This window comes from Megalopta genalis, unplaced genomic scaffold, assembly GCF_051020955.1.
Source record: "Megalopta genalis isolate 19385.01 unplaced genomic scaffold, iyMegGena1_principal scaffold0026, whole genome shotgun sequence".
Lineage (NCBI taxonomy): Eukaryota > Metazoa > Arthropoda > Insecta > Hymenoptera > Halictidae > Megalopta > Megalopta genalis.
The window spans coordinates 1,257,498-1,277,452 of NW_027476096.1; the positions used below are offsets into that span (position 1 = coordinate 1,257,498).

General features: G+C 35.2%; 1 protein-coding gene across 1 annotated transcript; it reads left to right on the plus strand.

The window, feature by feature from the left end:
• The first annotated feature begins 1,173 nt into the window (after positions 1-1,173).
• Positions 1,174-19,615, plus strand: LOC117223226 (cytochrome P450 6A1-like). The gene is made up of 6 exons (XM_033475407.2): positions 1,174-1,590; positions 6,699-7,057; positions 10,224-10,749; positions 16,163-16,384; positions 18,346-18,597; positions 18,837-19,615. Exons 2-6 carry the CDS (start codon positions 6,722-6,724, stop codon positions 19,016-19,018), a joined length of 1,518 nt encoding a protein of 505 aa, XP_033331298.2. The 5' UTR covers positions 1,174-1,590; positions 6,699-6,721; the 3' UTR covers positions 19,019-19,615.
• The last annotated feature ends 340 nt before the right edge of the window (positions 19,616-19,955 follow it).

Genomic DNA, 19,955 nt, shown 5'->3' on the forward strand with positions numbered 1-19,955 from the left:
GACTAGTCTCTCTATCATCCGAAAAAATTCGAGTCGTTTAGTCTAATCCTAAAAAAGTTATTGCATTTTAAAAGTTGTTCGTACATTAATGGTAATACAGTGACTGCGAGCGGTGACCCGCTGTGTAATCCAGAGCGTCATTCTGTCCTTTTATTAGCAAGTTTCACATTAAGTATCTCAAAACCTATAAACCGACTGTACAAGCAATTCCCAACTTCGTGCAATCAATGCAGCGACGATTGCAAGCTGTAATTCAAGCGAAAGGTAATCCTACGAAGTATTAATAGTCTTTAAATTCGTATTATTATTAAGTGTACGAAGACTTTTGTGGCCCGATATTTGTACCATATAATAAATATACTGTATTTGCTTAAAGAGAAAAGGTTCGTTTTTATTTATTCCTATATACAGTTTTGAAGACTGTTGTGAAGAAACTGTTTTGTGAAGAAAAGTTCTTTAAGTGTGCGTAAACATATTCCAAAAGAACGTTATGTAAATACTAATAAAATTGAATTGAACAAATTTTGTTCTGGTGTACGAACACTTTTGTGGGCATCTGTACTTGCTACATATAATGAATAAGTATGTATGGTCTAATACATGTCGTGTTTGATATCATTTTAATTGGAAAAATCTGACAAATATATTTAAACAATTCTCATGTATACAAAATTAGAAATAAAAAAGTTACGCCATCGTTTTTATTCTAGCATTACGATGTATTCATAGTAATGTACAGTCTGCCTTTCCAAGTAGTTTCGTTGGACCCCGAGTTTCTTTCTCCCTTTCTCTCTCTCTCTCTCTCTCTCTCTCTCTCTCTCTCTCTCTCTCCCTCTCTCCCTCTCTCTCTCTCATGAGGTGTTTGCAAATATAAAGGTGAGCCGTTAAGCTCGAAGTATCACAACTTCGATTTTCGGACTGATTGTTTACAATTCGTGTCCGGCAACAGTTGGTCAGAAATCGTTGTATAACCTAAATTCCTACATATTTAATCTCGTAATAGGATAAGCGCTATAGCCAAACAATTGTAATCTTTAATATTTAGCTGGTACTGTGTCCTTCTTTACACATTGGAGATAAGATTACAAGAAAAATAAATACACACAATTAAAAATAACGTGGAATGTTTCGTAACTTTCTGTAGTTGGTGATATATAATCGAGATGTTATAAAAGGGGATGCCATAAGGTACCTACCACTCTCGTTCATCCTTTATTGTATCCCAAGAAACTAGACCTTATATATAAGTATTGCGTCTGTAATATTCTTCTGCAATTACAATATTTTCTGTTTCTTCTGTGTCACGTGTTCAAGTGTTTCACGCTGCGATCTTTCAGATGTAAATTTGTTTGAATTAACGTAAATATTTATTGTCATTGTATAACAGAAATTCTAATGAAAACTTACATTTCGGCTTGCAATAATATATAATATTTTATTGTTGTGAAAGTCGATTTTAATACACATCTCATTAATTTTGCAACTTATTTGTCTCAACACCATACGTGTATTGAATCACAAGTTCTGATGCAGACAGTCAATAGTGGCAGCACCTGAAGATTCGCAATTGGAGTGTCATAAAGATTCTGAGTAAGTTCGGTTTCATATCCACAATAAACAGAGTATTAATTTTTTTTTAATTACATTTCTCGTTACAGTAACAAATACAATCTAATACAAGCAACGGTATTCTAACAGTGAACGGATGCAAAATGATTGCACGCTTTATCGTGCAACAATAACCACGTCATTTTTAAATAAATTGTTATTTAAATACGATAAAATTTTGTTTTTGTTGTTTCGAGTTATTCATCTAACGCTATCTAGTACAAACTTGAAAATTTCGAGATGTTGTGAAAAAGTAGCAGAAGCTTTAATAATCAGGGAGAAACTATAATATTGTATATTTGACTATATTGACTGACGTTTTGTCGGATATCTCTCTTGCTGCCTTTAGTCTAATGAATAACTATCATTATTTCCAATGCTGTTAGTTAAAAATAAAAATAATGTCGATCTATTAGAAATAATAACAATTTAAAATAATTAATTCTTTGACAAAAGAATAATCCTTTAAATAATGTACAATGAAAAGATCCGATTTAAAAAATTGCTTTAAGCAAAAATCTTCTTCTAAAGATATAAACCAAATAAGATTTTATATTAAAAAATCTGTACAACTATTTGCTCTTAGGAAAATTCTTAACGCATGTAGTTAATTTTTAAAAGATTTTTGTCTATGTTCATCTAATATTGTTGGGAAAGAAAATAATCATTCCACTGACGTGGGAGATAGAAGAGGAGTGTTAGTCTTCAGAAAATTGTTTTTTAATATCGAGCAATCATTTTATATAGTTAAACCGGTACTTTTATCTTGCAGGGATGTCAATGAGGATATCAATAAAAACCAGATTCAGAGAATTTCGCAATTATCTCAATTGATTATTTCAAATAATTGTAAATTAAAATAACATATTTAAAATAATATTTAAAAAATAGAATTTCCAGTAACTTTATTTTAAATGTGCCCAAGTTTGTACCAAACACATTGTTTCAACGGTATATTATAAGCAAATTCCTTACCAATTAAGGCAAAGCAAACAACATGTACATATATGTACGCATACATAAATTCCTAAACCATTATGGTCGCGATATTTCGTCGACTAATAACTTCATATCGACGAGAATTTTACTAATTGCTATTGTCAATAAATGTGACAGTGATTCATGTATCAACTCTGTCCGAAAAAATAATACTTTCTGTTATTATACATAATACGGATCATGCGAAAACTTGTGTGTACCGCAGTTTAGAGAATATTGACGGCAGATAGCAAATGCATTGCAACTGCAATATACCACAAGACTGAAAGATAGTGATTCTGATAATAATATGCATCAACAACAAAGTCTTCGATTTCTATACTGAGTTACATTGTAGATCGTTTGTAGAACAAATATTTCTTGAATTATCTCCGAATTATCAGGTACGAATACATATTCAGTGTCCCATAAAAGTGTTCATACACCTTTGAAAACGTGATAACTAATAGATAATAACATTATTAATTATAAAGTCGATTTTTAATATTTTGTAGAATAAACTCTCTGTTTAATTACCCCTACCAATATTTTCGACAATGACCCAATCAATGATTTAATGCAATTTGTAGTGTTACCGGCCTGCGTGACCAAAGATTTGGAAGATTTGACGTTGACAAGGAAATGTGTAGGTTCCTTGCTTACTCCCCAAGCTTTCGGTTCATATCAGATATTACTATATTCGTTTTGACATGATAAATATAAATGAATACAAATACAAAAATGTAATTGTCATATCTAGCGTAAATGAATAATTTTCGTGATATTGTTTAATAACTACTGGTACTACTACTATTAGGAGTTGAGAATAACTCACAAATAGTGATCGCATATGAAGCGCTTCGAATCAATTTTAATCTGTAAAATGGCACATGAGTCGAATTACTTCGAATCTGATTCAAAACCTTAAAATTCTTGAAAGACTTAATCGTCCTCGAAGTTTTGAAAATTTTGGTGATCTTGAAAGTTTTACGGTTCTTCAGAATTTGGATAAGGTTTGAAAGCTTAATAAATAAATATTAAATGTCTTACATACTTATATGATACATTTTTATTGCTTTTCTTCACGCAATTTCATTAACATATAGCATGAAAGAATGTTTGGAAAGATGTAGTTATCATTAATATATTTTCTTCATGTTATTCGTTTTTGTATTTTATAATTACGTATAATGCATAATGAAAGTTTAATAATTATTTAGTTTTCCCCATTTTTACTTATTTTGATGATTTTTAAATACATTATAGGGAACAGGATTTTGAGTATCTTTTTCCTACTCATACATGTAGATGGACTGTTTACATGCCGAAGTGATTAACTCCATTTTTTGAATTTTACAAAATTTTAATACCAAAGTACTTGATTAATACATCAGTTTTTATTTTTGGAATAAATTTCCTTAATAATTATGCTGCACACTTCAAAATGACAATAAGGAATGTAAATTTTAAAAAGAACCTTTTAAGAAAGAATTATTACTTTTAAAATTATTACTTTTCCTTTTTCGTAATTATTTTCATTTCGACAATGCCATATCCAAACAGAATTAACGAACGAATCACAATGCTAGCTTAATAATAAATAATCGTGTTAAAGAACATGAAGTATATATTTGTTTAAGAATTGTGAAGGATATCATTTATAGTAAACTCACCCATTTAGTTAAGGATGTGTTTACTGCTCGAAAATGTGGATCACGATTCACGATGTCGGTGCGCAGACCGCGTGCAATGTACAGCTGATCCCGCGTTGCTGGTAATATCGAGCAAGGGACACGATCGGAGCGACCTCAGGTATGAATGGTATTGGTCAATACGGAGTTCTCTTTCACAGCACCGTCATCAAAAACTGACCACTTAATCAATTATTGACAATACTTAATTGTGAAAATATGTTTTGAGGTATTTTGCTCGTCTACTGCCTCGATAACTGTGTCTTCGAACTGCAAAGACAGCATGGAATGCGGCTGACCGGCTCCGCTATCATTGCAGATCACAATTTCTCGTGAATAAACATTTTGTAACATTTACCTAATGTAGTATTTTGACGGTGTTTACACACACACACACACACACACACACACACGCGCGCGCGCGCGCACGTACAAAAATCACCCGACAATTTCTACTTGCGACCTTAACATGGAAAAATTCGCAAAGGACCTAAAAATCGTTGTAGCTGCTAGTTCACAACCATGCCCCTAAAAACCCTGTTAAAAAATTTTACAAATTTTACTTCGTGACACATCTTGCCATGGGCAATTTAGCAAAAATAATACAAGAGCATGCACAATAGAACTCGAAAAATATTTAGGATGTTAGGTTGCAAGAAAATACACAAATCCTTGATGATGTATACTAAAATGCTTTATTAGTGATATGCCGTTATCAATAATTAATTGACATCTTCGAGGCAATCGCATAATCTCGAGACAAGGACCTCCATATCATTCAAATTTGACGAACCAGCTGCTTCATGGTGTTGAGTTCCTTTCCTGTAAGCTTAATCTTCATGATTGCCCGATCATTTTCTATTGGATTTCCATTCGGTGACTGTGAAGGCCGAGTACAACGAAGTACATTTTCTTCTTTCCACGCAGTACGATGTGAGCTTCGACGTTTTGGTTCATTATCATCTTGCAGTAGCCAATATTTGTTATTTCTTATAATCCACTTTTGATTTATAAGAAGAGTTTTATACAAAGCATCTTAGGGAAACAGTCAACCTACTTGAGGTGGAATTTCCTATTTAATGGATCGCGGGAAGAATTTTGTCGTATACACTTTCGTCAAGCAGACTGTACGGTCCAGCGAAATTCATTGTGCGAGAACGACTATTAGGGCCTAGATATGCGTACATACAGTGGGCCACAAAATTATTCGCTCATCTTTTAAAACGCAATAACTTTTTAAGAACTGAACTAAATGATTTGCATTTTTTTTTAGATGACAGAGGGACTAGTTTATTAGACGATGACTGAAATGCTGTTCCTTTTAAATCTTGTTATTACTTGGATTCGTAAAAAAAAATAAAAATCCCTCGTTTTTTAATTTTTTTATCTGAGCCTATAGCGAAAATTTAAAAAATGCCTCTCATAGATCTTGGTAACTTATATGAGTGTTGAAAATTTTATCGAAATCGGTTCACGTTGTTACGAGTTACAACAAATTAATGATCGCAAAGTCGCAGTTTTTTATTAATAATTAAAATGACTGTCACAGATAAATTACTTACTATTTCGAGTCCGAAAAATTAATAAATATTCTTTAGATATTCCAAAATAAGAAAAAATAGTGTTTTCTTAAAATTATCACTGTTGCATAGTAAAAACAATTTGGAAAGTTTACGTTCGTTGTTCATTGTTTCGAACGCGGTTCGAAGCTTGTGCATAGCGCTCCTCCTTGTTAATAACTCGTAAACAAAGCCGCAAATTGCATCTTCGCTAAGGAAAGAGATAGTTCAAATGACCTCAGGAATCGCTCGTTTCCCGGAAATACCATAGATTTAGGACACCCTGTATATGATCTAAGACGAGGCTCGGAATTATCAGTACGCCATATACAGAATGCGAGGGCTACGCCTCCTGACTCCGGTCGTGCGACTCGCTCGCAGTGGTCGCCTAAATGCTCGAAGCGCATCAAGCGCGCGCCTGAATTAGAATTTGATCGTTGTGACAATAGGTTGTATAGTAATCCATAAAGAATCGTCGCGAGACGATAAATTGCGAAACGCGCGAATCGACGTTTCGTCGCAATTTTGCAACGTCACGAGTTATACAGTTTACTCTTTAAATTCTACAAGTTTTATCCATAAAGACAAATATAAATTAGTTCATTTAACAGATATAAAGATGCAAATCGAAAATGTATCTAAAATTGCAATGAATTAACATTTACATGCAAATAAATTCAAAACATATACTGAAATAAGGAATTATACCGTTAACTTAAGCGTGAATTATTTGTAAAAAAAAACGTTAAGAAACTAAGTACAAATTAGATAGTAATATAATGGAATGTTTATTCTTGCAAGCATTTGTAAATACTATTAGTAATTTTTCATAAGTTTTAGTAAATTCAAATATTATTTCCAGGAAACTACAAATAGTGATCTATCATGGCTGATTATCTCCAACTTTTTTGCGGCATTGCTTTGGTGTTCGTTGCTGTCTATTATTACTTAATATCATCTTTCGATTTTTGGAAATGTAGAGGTGTACCTGGGCCTGATCCGATACCTGTATTTGGCAATACTAAAGATATTCTTTTCGGAAGACTACTACTTGGCGTCTACTTAAGGCGGCTGTATGAAAAATACAAAAATGAGCCCCTTATTGGAATCTTTATAAGAAGAAGTCCTAATGTTGTCGTATGTGACATGGATCTCATTAAGGATGTTCTCATCAAAGATTTTTCTGTTTTCGATGATCGTGGAATCGTAATTAATGAGAAGGTAGGCACAAAAATTGTATTAATATTATATTTTACTATTATTACAGACAAATATCCTGCTTTTCTACTCATCGTTTACGGATATTTTCTTTTGATGCAAAATTATACTTCAATTATTTAGTATTAATTACGAGACTATTAGATAAATTTAATTTTTCACTAGAAACTTTAGAAGAGCAGGTTAAATAGTCCGCAAAATTTTTGTGAATATCAGACGCGTTCTATGTTTGAAGAAATATGATCAATTACACAGGAGACAATTCCATTTGATGTGTAATAGTTGCCAAGATGTTTGATCGATTGGGTAAATTATTTGCATCTTTCAGTGCGGTTTTTACTTTTTTTCATTGTTAACCAGGTAAAGAATACGCGACTAAAATTGTTGGGTGTCGAGACCCTAGGCAAAATGTTACTGTTGCTCCAGATACACAATGGCTTTCACTGGCCTTTGCTCACTCATTGTAGAGTCCATTTTCTTTATGTTGTACATATATGTTCTTTGTTTTATTTGTCATGCGCAATGTTGTGTCAGAGCCCACTATTTCCATTTCAAGGTTGGCCTTTCTACTCCTCCCGCTAAATATGCAGATTTGCTTCCTGTATTTATACCAGCAGATGAATGCTCATCTCTGTTCCTAAAGCATCTTATTTTGTTATTTTCATCTTTTTTTCTATACTTATTTTGTTTTATAGTGTGTTTCTTTTTAGGGTATTTTGTTGTATTTCCTTTCTTGTACTTTACATTCTATTTTTCTTTTATTACTCTTTCTCTGTTAGTCTTTCCTCTTCTATATATTGTGTGTCCCGCTTTAGTTGTTGACACCCATGCACTTCTGAAGAGTTTGTATTCTTGTGATAGAATATCTCAGTATCTTCGCAATTAGCATGTCGTCATCTATTACCCTATCTAGGCTTTTTTAATCTGTACAATATATTTTCTAACTTATTAATATTGCTATACCTATACCTTTGTCATATTGGTAGTTAAAGAACTCTTGCAGTAGGTTACATTTTAACTGATTGTGGTCCCTTTCGTGCATCCAGCTTATTTCTAATTACATTTCTTGTGCTATAAGGCACATCATTAAGTTATGGGAAGTGATAAAAAGATGGAGTTATAAAGGAAAAGAAAGGGAGCATTTCGGTCTGGTCCCTGCTATTTAGCAGGCCTTGCCTTAGACGTCAAAAAATTTGTTGAAGGTTATATTTTTTGAGATTTCAAGTTTGAGATTTCGTTGCAGTTATTTTTTAAGTGGAATGATATATTTTTATTATGGCTATATAACCAAGGTCAAGACGAATCCGATAACCTGTAATATTATGACCTTCACGTGACCTTGAGCATAAAATTCATACAATTCATATAACCTTGACATAACCTTGACTAGAGACTAATGTAAACACGTTTACAATAAATTGTAAACACTGATACAAATTTCTCTTCTTTCGGTGACTCTAATCAATACGTTTAAAAAATTCATTGTAATTTATTCGATTGTGTGTGAAAGATAATGTTACTTGTCTGAAACAATGGTTATGTCAAGGTTTACGATTTATTAATGTTTACAATATATTGTATATATAATTACAGTCAAATTATTATTTTAATTAGTCACATTTTTAATTAGTCAAAGTTATTTCATGGTTATTAGGCCACAAAGTATATCCAACTCTTTAAGTGTATGGATTCGTTATTATTTTCTTCGCATTTGCGTTTTTTATATGTACTACATGTTTTTTCTTCTGGCTTTATATCTTCTGTCATTATTGACAAGTTGATTTTTCTATTTGTCGCAGTTCGTCTGAGCTTATTTTGGCAATTTCCAGTGTTTTCATTGCTTCATGCTTTATAGTTTACTTTCACTTTGACACGCACTCCTGTCAAACTTTCTCGAACTTCCCGTTGTAGACTTCCCTTCACGGTACGTCGACCCCTTGTACTGGGCATATAACCTGTTTTATACATGGTGTCCCAATATTATTATACATGCGGGAAAAGGGAGGTTCCGGCGGTCATTTGAAGTAACTTTTTCTGTAGCGACCTAGATCATTAAATAAAATGTTTAATGTCGCCTCACGTTTGTCTAAAACATTTATTTCCAAAATGCTTCGTTGTGAAATTGACTGATCCGAAACTTTTGCGGAGCAGTATCTACTGTAAGTCAGAGTTGTTCAACAGGCTCCGCGGCGGCCAAGGTCAAAGCTACGGGCTAAGGCCAAAGCTACGGGGCAAAGCTATGTGCAAGTGTCTTACAAGAAGAGATCCCCAGGGGTGTCGCTAACTTTTTGATGAAATTTGGTACAGTGATAGAGCTTGTAAAGCTGAATCCAATAATACCCGATTTTAGGGCAGACGGCTTATAGTTTTTCAGATATTTAATGTTAAAGTTGTTAATAAAAAAAAGGCTATGCGAGGCACCGTGCGGAAGGGGTGGGTGCGCGCCGCACGTTCTGGCTCTCAGCTTTTCCCTCTCCATAATAATTCTTGCAGTGCGCTGGTACCGGTACCAATACAGAAATATTAGAGAATGAGGAACGGTGGGAGGCGCGATCTGGCCTACCTAAACGGGACGCGACGGCGTGGAGTACCCCCACCTCCTGCCGCACGATGTCTTGCGTCGTAATTCAGAGCATTTTTCTGGTCTTTTATTAATAACTTTAACGTTAAATATCTCAAAAACTATAAGCCGTCTGCCTCAAAAACCGGATATCATCGGATTCAGCTTTGCAAGCTCTATCGCTACACCAAACATCATCAAAAAGTGAACGTCACTCTTGGGGACCTCTCCTTGTTAGTTGAATGAGGACTTAGGAAAAAAAAGAGCGAAATTTCTCTCTCTCTCTCTCTCTCTCTCTCTCTCTCTCTCTCTCTCTCACTCTCACGCATTGCCGTTACATGCCGATCGTCCGATGCTTTTTACATTTCCCTCAATCTTGACTTAACCTACAGTCAATCTCTGTCATCGTCTTCGGCCAAATAACGTGTTGTTACTGGTGAGGAGTTCCGCGAGGAGCTCCCCACCAGAAGTGGGACCTAGAGCTCATCGATCGGTATTTGTCCTGGGCTCAAAATCGCTGCCCGAACGGACAAGTTGTTGAACAGCTCTGCTGTAGGTACTCGCAGCACACCTTAAAAATGAAAACTCTCAATATTACCATGGTTATAGGTGGAACCATTAACCCAGCACATCTTTAATTTAGAAGCAGAGAGATGGCGGCCACTGCGAACAAGGCTCTCACCAGTTTTTACATCTGGAAAACTTAAGGAAATGTTTCACTTGATAATGGAATGCTCGGAACAATTAGAAAAACATCTAGAGAAACTAGAAGAAAAAGGGGAGCCGATAGAGTGTCGTGAGATAGCGGCAAGATTCACGACTGACGTCATCGGTAGTTGTGCCTTTGGGATCAACATGAACGCATTATCGAATGAAGAAAGTGAATTTCGGCGAATGGGAAAGATGGCTTTCTCAAGTTCCTTGAAGAATTTCTTAAAGTTTACATTCCGAGAAAGTCTGCCGAAATTATACTTCTTTATGATGTCCTTACAACCGTATCCGTATATTACTTCATTTTTCATTAGAGTTGTGTCGGACACTATTAAGTATAGGGAAAAAAATAACGTGATTAGGCCAGATTTCGTGAACATGTTGATAGAGTTAAAGAACCACCCAGAGAAGTTACAAGATATTGGTAAGTTTTTGTTTTCATTACAACTGTTATACACAGGGTGTCCCAAAAATGTCTCGCAATACGGAAATGTGGGGTAGCTGAGGTCATTCTAAGTATTTACGTACCTTAACGCGATTATTTATTATTAAATCAGCTTTGCGAATCATTCGTTGAATTCTGTTCGGACACGGAATTATTTAAATTAAAATATCATTTACGAACTTTGTTAATCTTCACTGTACACCTTGCATAAAAATTTCATATGGTACACATGAGGTGTCATGCACACCAGAAAATTGAAACGGCTGTCACGGTTAAACTACATATTATTTTGGGTCCGAAAAATTAGTAAATATTCTTCGGACGTTCTAAAGTAGAGGTGAACAGCGTTTTTCTTAAAAATATCACTTTTACGTAATAAAAAAAAATCCGGAAAGTTCTCGCTTCGTGACTTGTTCAATACTTCGAACGCGGCTCGAGTCCGTCCCAACCTTCTGTCAAAGCCTCGTGCTGCGGGCTCTCGAACTTCGCGCCGTCACCTCTCATTGGCCAGTGTTTTTCGTTAATAACTCGTAAACAAAGCCGCAGATTGCATTTTCGCAAAGGAAAAAGTTACTTAGAATGACCTCAGCTATCCCACATTCCCGTATTGCGAGACATTTTTGGGACACCCTGTATATGCTTCTATGCTTGCGTGAAACTATATGTATAAGCCAAATTTTTTTTAAGAAACTCAGTTTACGTCATGACGAGCAAAGAAAATTATCTATGTGTGTGTGTGAGTCTACCGTGTCAAAAGGTTGAGTGATTTAATAATACCATGTAAACAGTTGTTGTTGTATAAGGAACGCATTTTGGACTTAAATTGTTTGCTGTTAAGTAATGCGTCCCATGTATTGATCAACTTCTTAACCTTTTGCAGTCCAAATTATTTTCAAATTTTATTGACAGCAGCTATCAACTGTTTTAAATGTTTCATTTGAAGTTACTTTAAAGGACTGCTACTTATCTTTAATAAGTAATAATTTTACTAATTATTTAAATATATTTCTAAAACTTTGTTTCGATTTATATTTGTTTTTGTTGTAATAGATAACACTTAGGGTTATCTTAATATATATATAGAGTTATTTAATAATATTACATTAATAGTTGAGAGAGAACTGTGAAACATCGTGATTTTTTATTTCATACCATTTACATACATATTTCTGTATATACTTGGTTTATTGTATCATGAAAGATTCGATGTTGAATTATTAAAAAGAAAATTCAAACAAAAAAATGTTATCATCCGATAATTAAATTCCATTACGTAGTGTTATTGAACTGTACAAAGCTGGGGTTGAAAACAGCTATGATATCGATTTCGGTTCTTGAAACAGTTATGAAAAACTGAAATGTTATCATAACTGTGATAAGAAGTATCGGTTCTTGCTTATATGGGTTTCGGTTCGGTTCTCCAGAACCGTTATTGTATCGGTTCTATAACTGTTATTTTATGGTTCTGAATTTCAGTTATAGATTTCGTTTCTAATTCTATTTCACGTGACAAATACATTGTATTTTCGTTTAGAATTAAAAGTATGGATTTTGAAATACTTTGTATTATAGACAAGATGAGACGACGGCCAATGCACTGTTTTGTTTACAACACAGAAATAGGATGTTCAATCTCTTTCGTTATATTGAATTTTGCCAATACGTGCAAGTATAACCGAAATTCAGAACAAAAAAATAATAGTTATACAACCGATATTGTTAGGGCCGTACGAATGTATCGTACGGTGCGCAGATTGAAGGTTGCTCCTCCAAATGCTGCGCCTCCAACGTCAACTTAATGGCGGTGAAGTTGATTTGTAAAAAAGGTTTAAACTAGGTTGAAAACGCAAGGCAACACAGTTTATTTGAAGAAGGTCCAGGGGTTTACAGTTGTGCGTGAGAGTGATTGACCATCTCTCGTGAGAGTTACCGACAAGACTGGCTGTCTCGACAAATTTTGGGTTGCAGGTTGACTTGCTCGGGGTGGAGTCAATTTTGTGCGGCCAATTTTTGGAGCCTGATTGGCTTCACCCCCAACCTGCCCCCACTTCCGAAGACGTTGCTCTAGGGCCTTGAAAAAAGGGCAAGTCGACCGAAGGCAGTTGGAGACCACCTTGGGTTTCCGGCTAAAGTACAGCAATAAAACTATTTCCCTTTTTTTACTTTACCGGTTCTAACCGGTAAAGCAAACGGTAAAAAAATGTCGTTACAGCGGGTCGTCGTTGTAAATCCGAAATATTTGAACCTTGTCCCGTAGGGTTCGGTTTATTTTATTGGTCTGTCAGGCACCTTTTCTCGGAGTCGTAGTTTAGACCCCCTAGGCCCTCAAGTGACCTGACAGATTATTCGGTGTTGATCCGTCCAGGACGGAACAGATATAATATCGGCTCTCAAGAACCGAAACCGAAACCGAAGCCGATATGAGTCAGAATTGATATAACTCATAATTATTATGAAACTTTTTTAGTTCTCCATACCTGTTTCGATCAGAATCGATATACATATAACAGTTTGAAACAATTATTTTCGAAACCTTTTCAATCCCTGGTACAAAGTGTAACAAAATTATACGTCGTGATCAGCGTCACGAGATTCTGCAGACAAAATTTAAAATAAAATATGAAAATATTGGGTTGGCAGGAAAATAATTTTGGTATTTCAATTTTTACTATACAAGAAATGAACTTTAATCGATCAAATATTTCCTATTCTGTTCGATGACCTTGTGCCATCTTTGTGGTAACTTCATGGTTCCGCGCTCATAAAACTTCTGGTCCTTATCAGTAAAAAACTCATCATTTCAATTATTATTTAAATTTTTACTATTTAAAAAGTTTTGTAGATTTCGAAATAAATAATCCGTTGGTGCAAGGTCGGGGCTATATGGAGGATGCGACATCACTTCCCAACCAAGCTCTAATAATTTGCTAATAATTTGCTAAAGGTGTGTGAGGCTTCGCATTGTCGTGGTGGAACACGATTTCTTTGCGATTTGTCAATTCTGACCTTTTCACTTAGATTGCTTTCTGCAATTTCATATAAGTTGTTGGCAGTAAATGTCTCAGTTGATCGTTTCGTTGCTTGGAAGCAGCTCAAAATACATAACACCTTTATAGTCCTACCAAATTGACAGCATGATCTTTTTGTGATGCAATTCGGCTTTCGATATGGTTTGTGCTGATTCATTACGCCTGAACCATGATCTTTTTCGTTTAATGTTATTGTAAACGATCCATTTTTCATCAACAGTGATAATTCGTTTCAAAAAAGGGTCGATTGCATTATTTTAAAATGCGTATCGCAAATACCGATTGATTGTGTTAAGTGAATTTCTTCCAATTCATGCGGAATCCAAACATCGAGCTTCTTAACAAGTCCAAAACATCTTATGTGATATTCAATTGTTGTGTGTGATACATTTAACCTTCTTGCAATCTCTCGTACAGTTATATGACGATTTGATTCCATTATGGCTTTGATTTTCTCATCATCAACTTCAGAAAGTCCATCAGAACGTTGGTCATCTTTAAGTGATAAATCTTCGGAACGACATTTTTTTGAACCAATTCTGACAAGTGCGTTCTGTTAAGCAATCAACGCTATAAACTTTGCATATCACTTTGTGAGCCTCGGCCGCTTTCTTGCCTTTATGAAAATAAAAAAGTAAAATGTGTGGAAAATGTCCATTTTTGCACAACACATTAAAGTTGACAACAAACTATCAGTTGTGAACAAAACTACACGGAATTTGTTTCTATAGTAACTTAAACGTGTCATCTACCAAAGCTAAAAACAAAAAAATGATAATCTTAACAAAAGAATAGCAATGCAAACATAATCCTATCTATTGGTGCAAACCGAAATTAATTTCTTCCCAACCCAATAGTTTGTTTTTTCTTGATTTGCTTGCATCACATTTTAGACATCACGAAAATCAATTTTGCAAAAGGAACTATGATTCACAACTTACTTATTTTCTTGCGAAATGATTTTAAAATTCAAGCAGCCGTTTTATTTATGGCACAAAATATTCAAGTCAGACACTCGACTTTAGTATTCATTGAATCGTGTATGTGGAATCACGGCATTTTCCTGCACCTTCATTGACAGTCTTAACAACATTATAAAAAACAGGATGCATGTTACTTGATGGTAATGTTCTCCACTAGTCAAGACGTGAGCAGAATTATATATATATATAAAAAAAATTATTTCATCCAATTTATAAAAGCATTTCATGAAGTTGAGTGGAGATATGAAGTGTTTGAAACAGACAGAACTGTAAAATAAACAAGTAGTTATCAATTGACATTTCTACAATATTGTAAAAGTATTCGAATAGTTGTCAGAACTTTCAAAAGAAACCAGCAGCCGATCGAAGAGAAAGACGGGAGTGTAGTGAATGGGATGGGGTCCAGAAATATTAAATTCTATTTTTAAGAATTTAGTAGTTTTCAAGATGTTTATTAAAAATTTTGAATGCTTCACATTGAAAGCTGAGTATACAGACTTTGTTAACGCTTTGAATGACACCTGTCCAAAGCATCTTGGCTTTAGTAGTTTCGTTCGTCGTCATTTCAAAATCAGCCTAAGTCGCAATAAAGTAAAAAAGTTGGAGAGGTCGACCAGTGTATTCAGGAAAAGTCACTACAAAGCCACTATCACTATAGAAGTGGACTGGCAACGCATGCGCCGGGAGTCCCGCACAGCGGCGCGGCGCGTCTATCTATAATCGTCGTGCAGCGACTGTAGTTTAAGCCTATAACGTTCATGCGATAGACGCGCCACACCGTTTCGCGGGACTCCCGCGCATGTGTCGCCTGCCACCACTCCTTGCGTAGTGACTTCCTGAATATGTACACCGGACCCGACTACAGTATAGGGTGTGTAGAAATAAATTACAGGCATTGATTTGGTTTATTGTTCTTCGAGCAAGTAAAGCGAATAAACAATATTGACGGTTCCCAAATTTCAACAATTTAACATTGTATTTTTAAATTTATTAATAAGTGAAGTTGATACCGGTTGAGCTAAATTATTTTTCGAACGAACTATTTGTACACAATATTTTCTCACAACCAACAATGTTGAAGATTTCAAAAATCTCAAGCTCTTCATTTTCTATGAAGAAAATTCCTTTCTCACGGAATTCATTGTAATATAAGTACGATCTTTTTATTAAAATCTTGGAACCTACTAAATTCCTGAAACTAAAACTTTAGTATATCTAGAGTCCTATTCTCCTTCCCTACATCTCCTCCAAATTTCGTCGTGATCGACAGCAAAGCCCTTTCGGAAGTTTATCTGAATAGTCAATAAGAAAAGATCCACTGAGTTCATTCGAATTCAATTAAATACCCGCTATAATATCTAACGCGATGATCGTTTTTAGAAATGACGGACAACTTGCTGACTGCGCAAGCGTTCGTTTTCTTCCTAGGTGGTTTCGAAACATCATCGATTACTATCTGTCACGCTCTTTATGAAATGGCCCTGAATCCGCAGATGCAAGATAAATTGCGTGCAGAAATTAAAGAGCTTAGTAAGAAAAACAATGGTTCCTTCAAGCACGATGATTTAAAAGAAATGAAATATTTAGACAAAGTTTTTAAAGGTATGTATACACATACATTCATTGACAATATAAATATTATATTAAGTTGTGGCATAATCTCGGCAGCACTTTCGAATAAAATTTCGAGCATCTGAAATTTGACAAATATATTTATTTAATTAATGGTATATTGATCATTGCCGGCAACAATTATTCTCCATCTAATCCCATAACATATGCTTGCATTAGTTTAACGGCAACTGTGAAATGTGAGGAATTATTAATAAAAAATGCGACAGCAATTATGCAGTGATTTTTACATAATGATTATATACAAACGATCTTTATTACAATGGTGCACGGTTAAATTAACATGAAATTCGTACGGCTAAATTTACAAGATCGATCATCACTCATCTCCTACCATAGTTGCCTTCAGCTTGACAAAACATCGCATCTCAGTAGACAAGGAGAAAGATTGATCATAGTGGAAAGAAAGGAGACAAACGTATATAAATAGGCGCTCTTGTCTGTCACAGCAAAGGTGTAGGGAAAAAAAATTTTATTTTCTGTAGTCTTCGTCTTACTTTTATAATTCTAGCATCAGGTTATAGTTAAGATTTGTCTGATTTAAACGAGTCCAAAGATGATGTGAATTGAATCACATTTATTACAGATTGCTTATTAATTATTACGAGAAAATTTTAAATTGATCTGATTTACAACGTATTTGGACTTAAATGTATAAAATGAAGAAAATTTCATTTTCAGTAATCTGTTGCCTTACTAAAAGATCGAATCTTGACCGTTACTGCTCAACATAATACATTTATCTTGCTATGATTCGTTATATCTATTGTCTTACATTGCCTAACCATGCTTGAGCGTGCTAACCAGCTTATCTCACTGGTTTTGTTACTCTAACATTAAACTTTAACATTAAATATTTCAAGAACTATAAGCCGTCTACACCCAAAACCGGGTATCAATAGATTCAGTTTTGCAAGCTCTACCACTGTGCTACTACTTCTACCTACTTCTTGTAAGTTACGCCCGTGTACGAACATACACAGATCTCTACAGGGTGTTCTAAAATGGAAATTAGCGGTTCCTGAGGTCATTTGAAGTAATTTTTTCCTTTTCGCAAATGCAATCCGCGGCTTTTTTACGAGTTATTCACGAAAAACACTGACCAATGAGGGGCGAGTACGGCTGGCGCGAGGCTGCCAATACAACAAACGGTCGAATAAACGGTTAATAACTCGTTAACGATGCCGCTGAGAAAAATTTTGCGAAGGAAAATGTTACTTCAAACGACCTCTGGAACCCCTCATTTTCCGGAACTAACATAATTTTTAGTAGTAGATCGCGGTTCGTCTACCTCTAGAAGAGTTTACAGAGTTTTGCCTGCCGAGATAGTGTACGCGTAGGGATCGCTAATCGATCCATCTTTTTTACCTTGTCTCGAAGAGAAAATGGTGCTCGGGGTCGGTCAACTTCTCCGTAGAGTCAATGGTTTGCCTGCTCCTCGGGGTTACGCGTACTTTGCACAAATTAAATCGGGTCACCCGTGTATTGCGTGGCTCTAATCACGGATTCCGGGGAAATTGCCAAATTTGCAGATCAATTTATACGCTAACATTGCTGAAGCTTCCAGTGGATCATTATAAACATACACATGAAACATGACATACGTTACACATAAAATACAGCACACCAGCATATATAAAATTCGATGAACATCGCCTCGTAGTGCACATTGGTTAATACAAACGTTGACGGTATTTTATATTAATTCTGATGGATGCTAGCTGCCGGCTTACGCATTCGGTGCCGCTTTATGCACTCTAGAAAAACTAGGGCTGACCGACGCCAAAGGGAAACAGAAAAATGTTGTTCAAATATCGTATTTTATAACATATTTCAATGCCATTAAAATCGGTGATGGTTTAAGCTTTCGACAACCTCACCTGTTATTAATAGATCTAATATTTTAAATCACATATTCTTCTTATCGACAGAAACACTGCGGAAATATCCCACAGGAACTGTGTTGAGGAGAAAATGCAACAGGGAGTACACTTTCAGGAATACGAAAGTAACAATTCCAAAAGGTACAGGAATATCTATTCCGGTATACGCTCTTCATCATGATCCCAGCATTTATCCAAATCCAGAAGTCTTTGACCCAGAAAGATTTAACGATGATGCAGTTGCGACGAGACATCCAATGAGCTTTTTACCTTTTGGAGATGGCCCACGAAATTGCATTGGTAATTTAACACAGAAAATTTAATTATACTTTCAATTCACTTTGTGCGTGTATTCACTTTTTTAAGACCGTAGGTATACAAGGTGTCGAAAATGTTTTACCACTCTTCTTGAGTACTATAAGCCATTAAAGTTTTCAACAGCCCATATATTTCTGTAACTTCGATCGATGCTCAATGCATAATATTCGACAAATGTTGTATCATGTTTATTTCAATCTAATTTGTAATTTTCCATGTAGGTGCACGGTTTGCAGTATACCAAACAAAAGTGGGCTTGATAAAGACACTGGAAAATTTCAACGTCAGCGTTTGTAAGAGAACAATGATTCCGTATGAATGTGATCCACGTTCCATAATATATCGCCCAAAAAGGGGAATATACTTAAAAATAAGTAAAGTAAAACAGTGTGCTGAGACATAGAAGAGATTAAAACAAGGTTCAAAATTTGAAGGCCATTGAAACATCTAAAAGAAATAAATATTAAAGGATTTTTTTTCCTTTCTTATTCTATCCTTCCCTCGAAGGCCACGAGCGTCGGACTCGGAATCTAGCACCAAAATGTTCCAGCGTGGGTCAACGTTAATCTCCTTCGAGTTTTCTGGCAATTCGGAGGAGTAGAACGAGAAGGATTGGGTTATTCCTTTATTAAAGATAATCGTTGTTTTTGCGGTTCCTAGCAACAATTCCACCGGCGGACTCGGGGAACTTCGCCTCATCGGAACCCCGACAAAGAGCCAAGGCCTTATCCAAGGCAGTCGTTGGGGACCTCCTGCTGGACGTGCTCAGGGATGAAGGAATATTCTGTGTGTGATTGTACACCTTGCCTTAACCCTTGGAAGAGAGCGGTGGCACTAGTGCCCTCGGGATTCTAAGTTGCGAGATCCTCACGAACCGAAGACTCCCAGCGAAATCCTACCGAGCATTTTTTTTCTTTTTCTTTTGTGTGTTACAGTGCCTAGATTTTTATAATTTTCAGTCTGTATCTAACTTGAGTGAGTAGAAAATTATTGACTTCTATGTCTGTTGTTCGTTTATGTTTAATTTATTATTTTGTGTATTTTATAAGATAAAACATTCAAAATCCTATATGCTTGGTAAGGGGAGAGATTTGATTAGATTTAGTAGTGTTAGTTGGTTTTCATTTGATCGGTAGTAAAATTTGTCTGATTTTTGTATGGTTGAAGTTGTAGCTGTTTGTTTGGGATTTTAGCATGTATGTACCACTATGGGAGCGTTTATTTGTTCGCGAAGATCTTTTATACGAGTGTGCCTGTCTTTGTTTAGAATGATTCTAAGGAATTTATTTTATTTATTTATTTGTTTTTGAGACTGTGGCCCAGATTTAATATCAGTATGT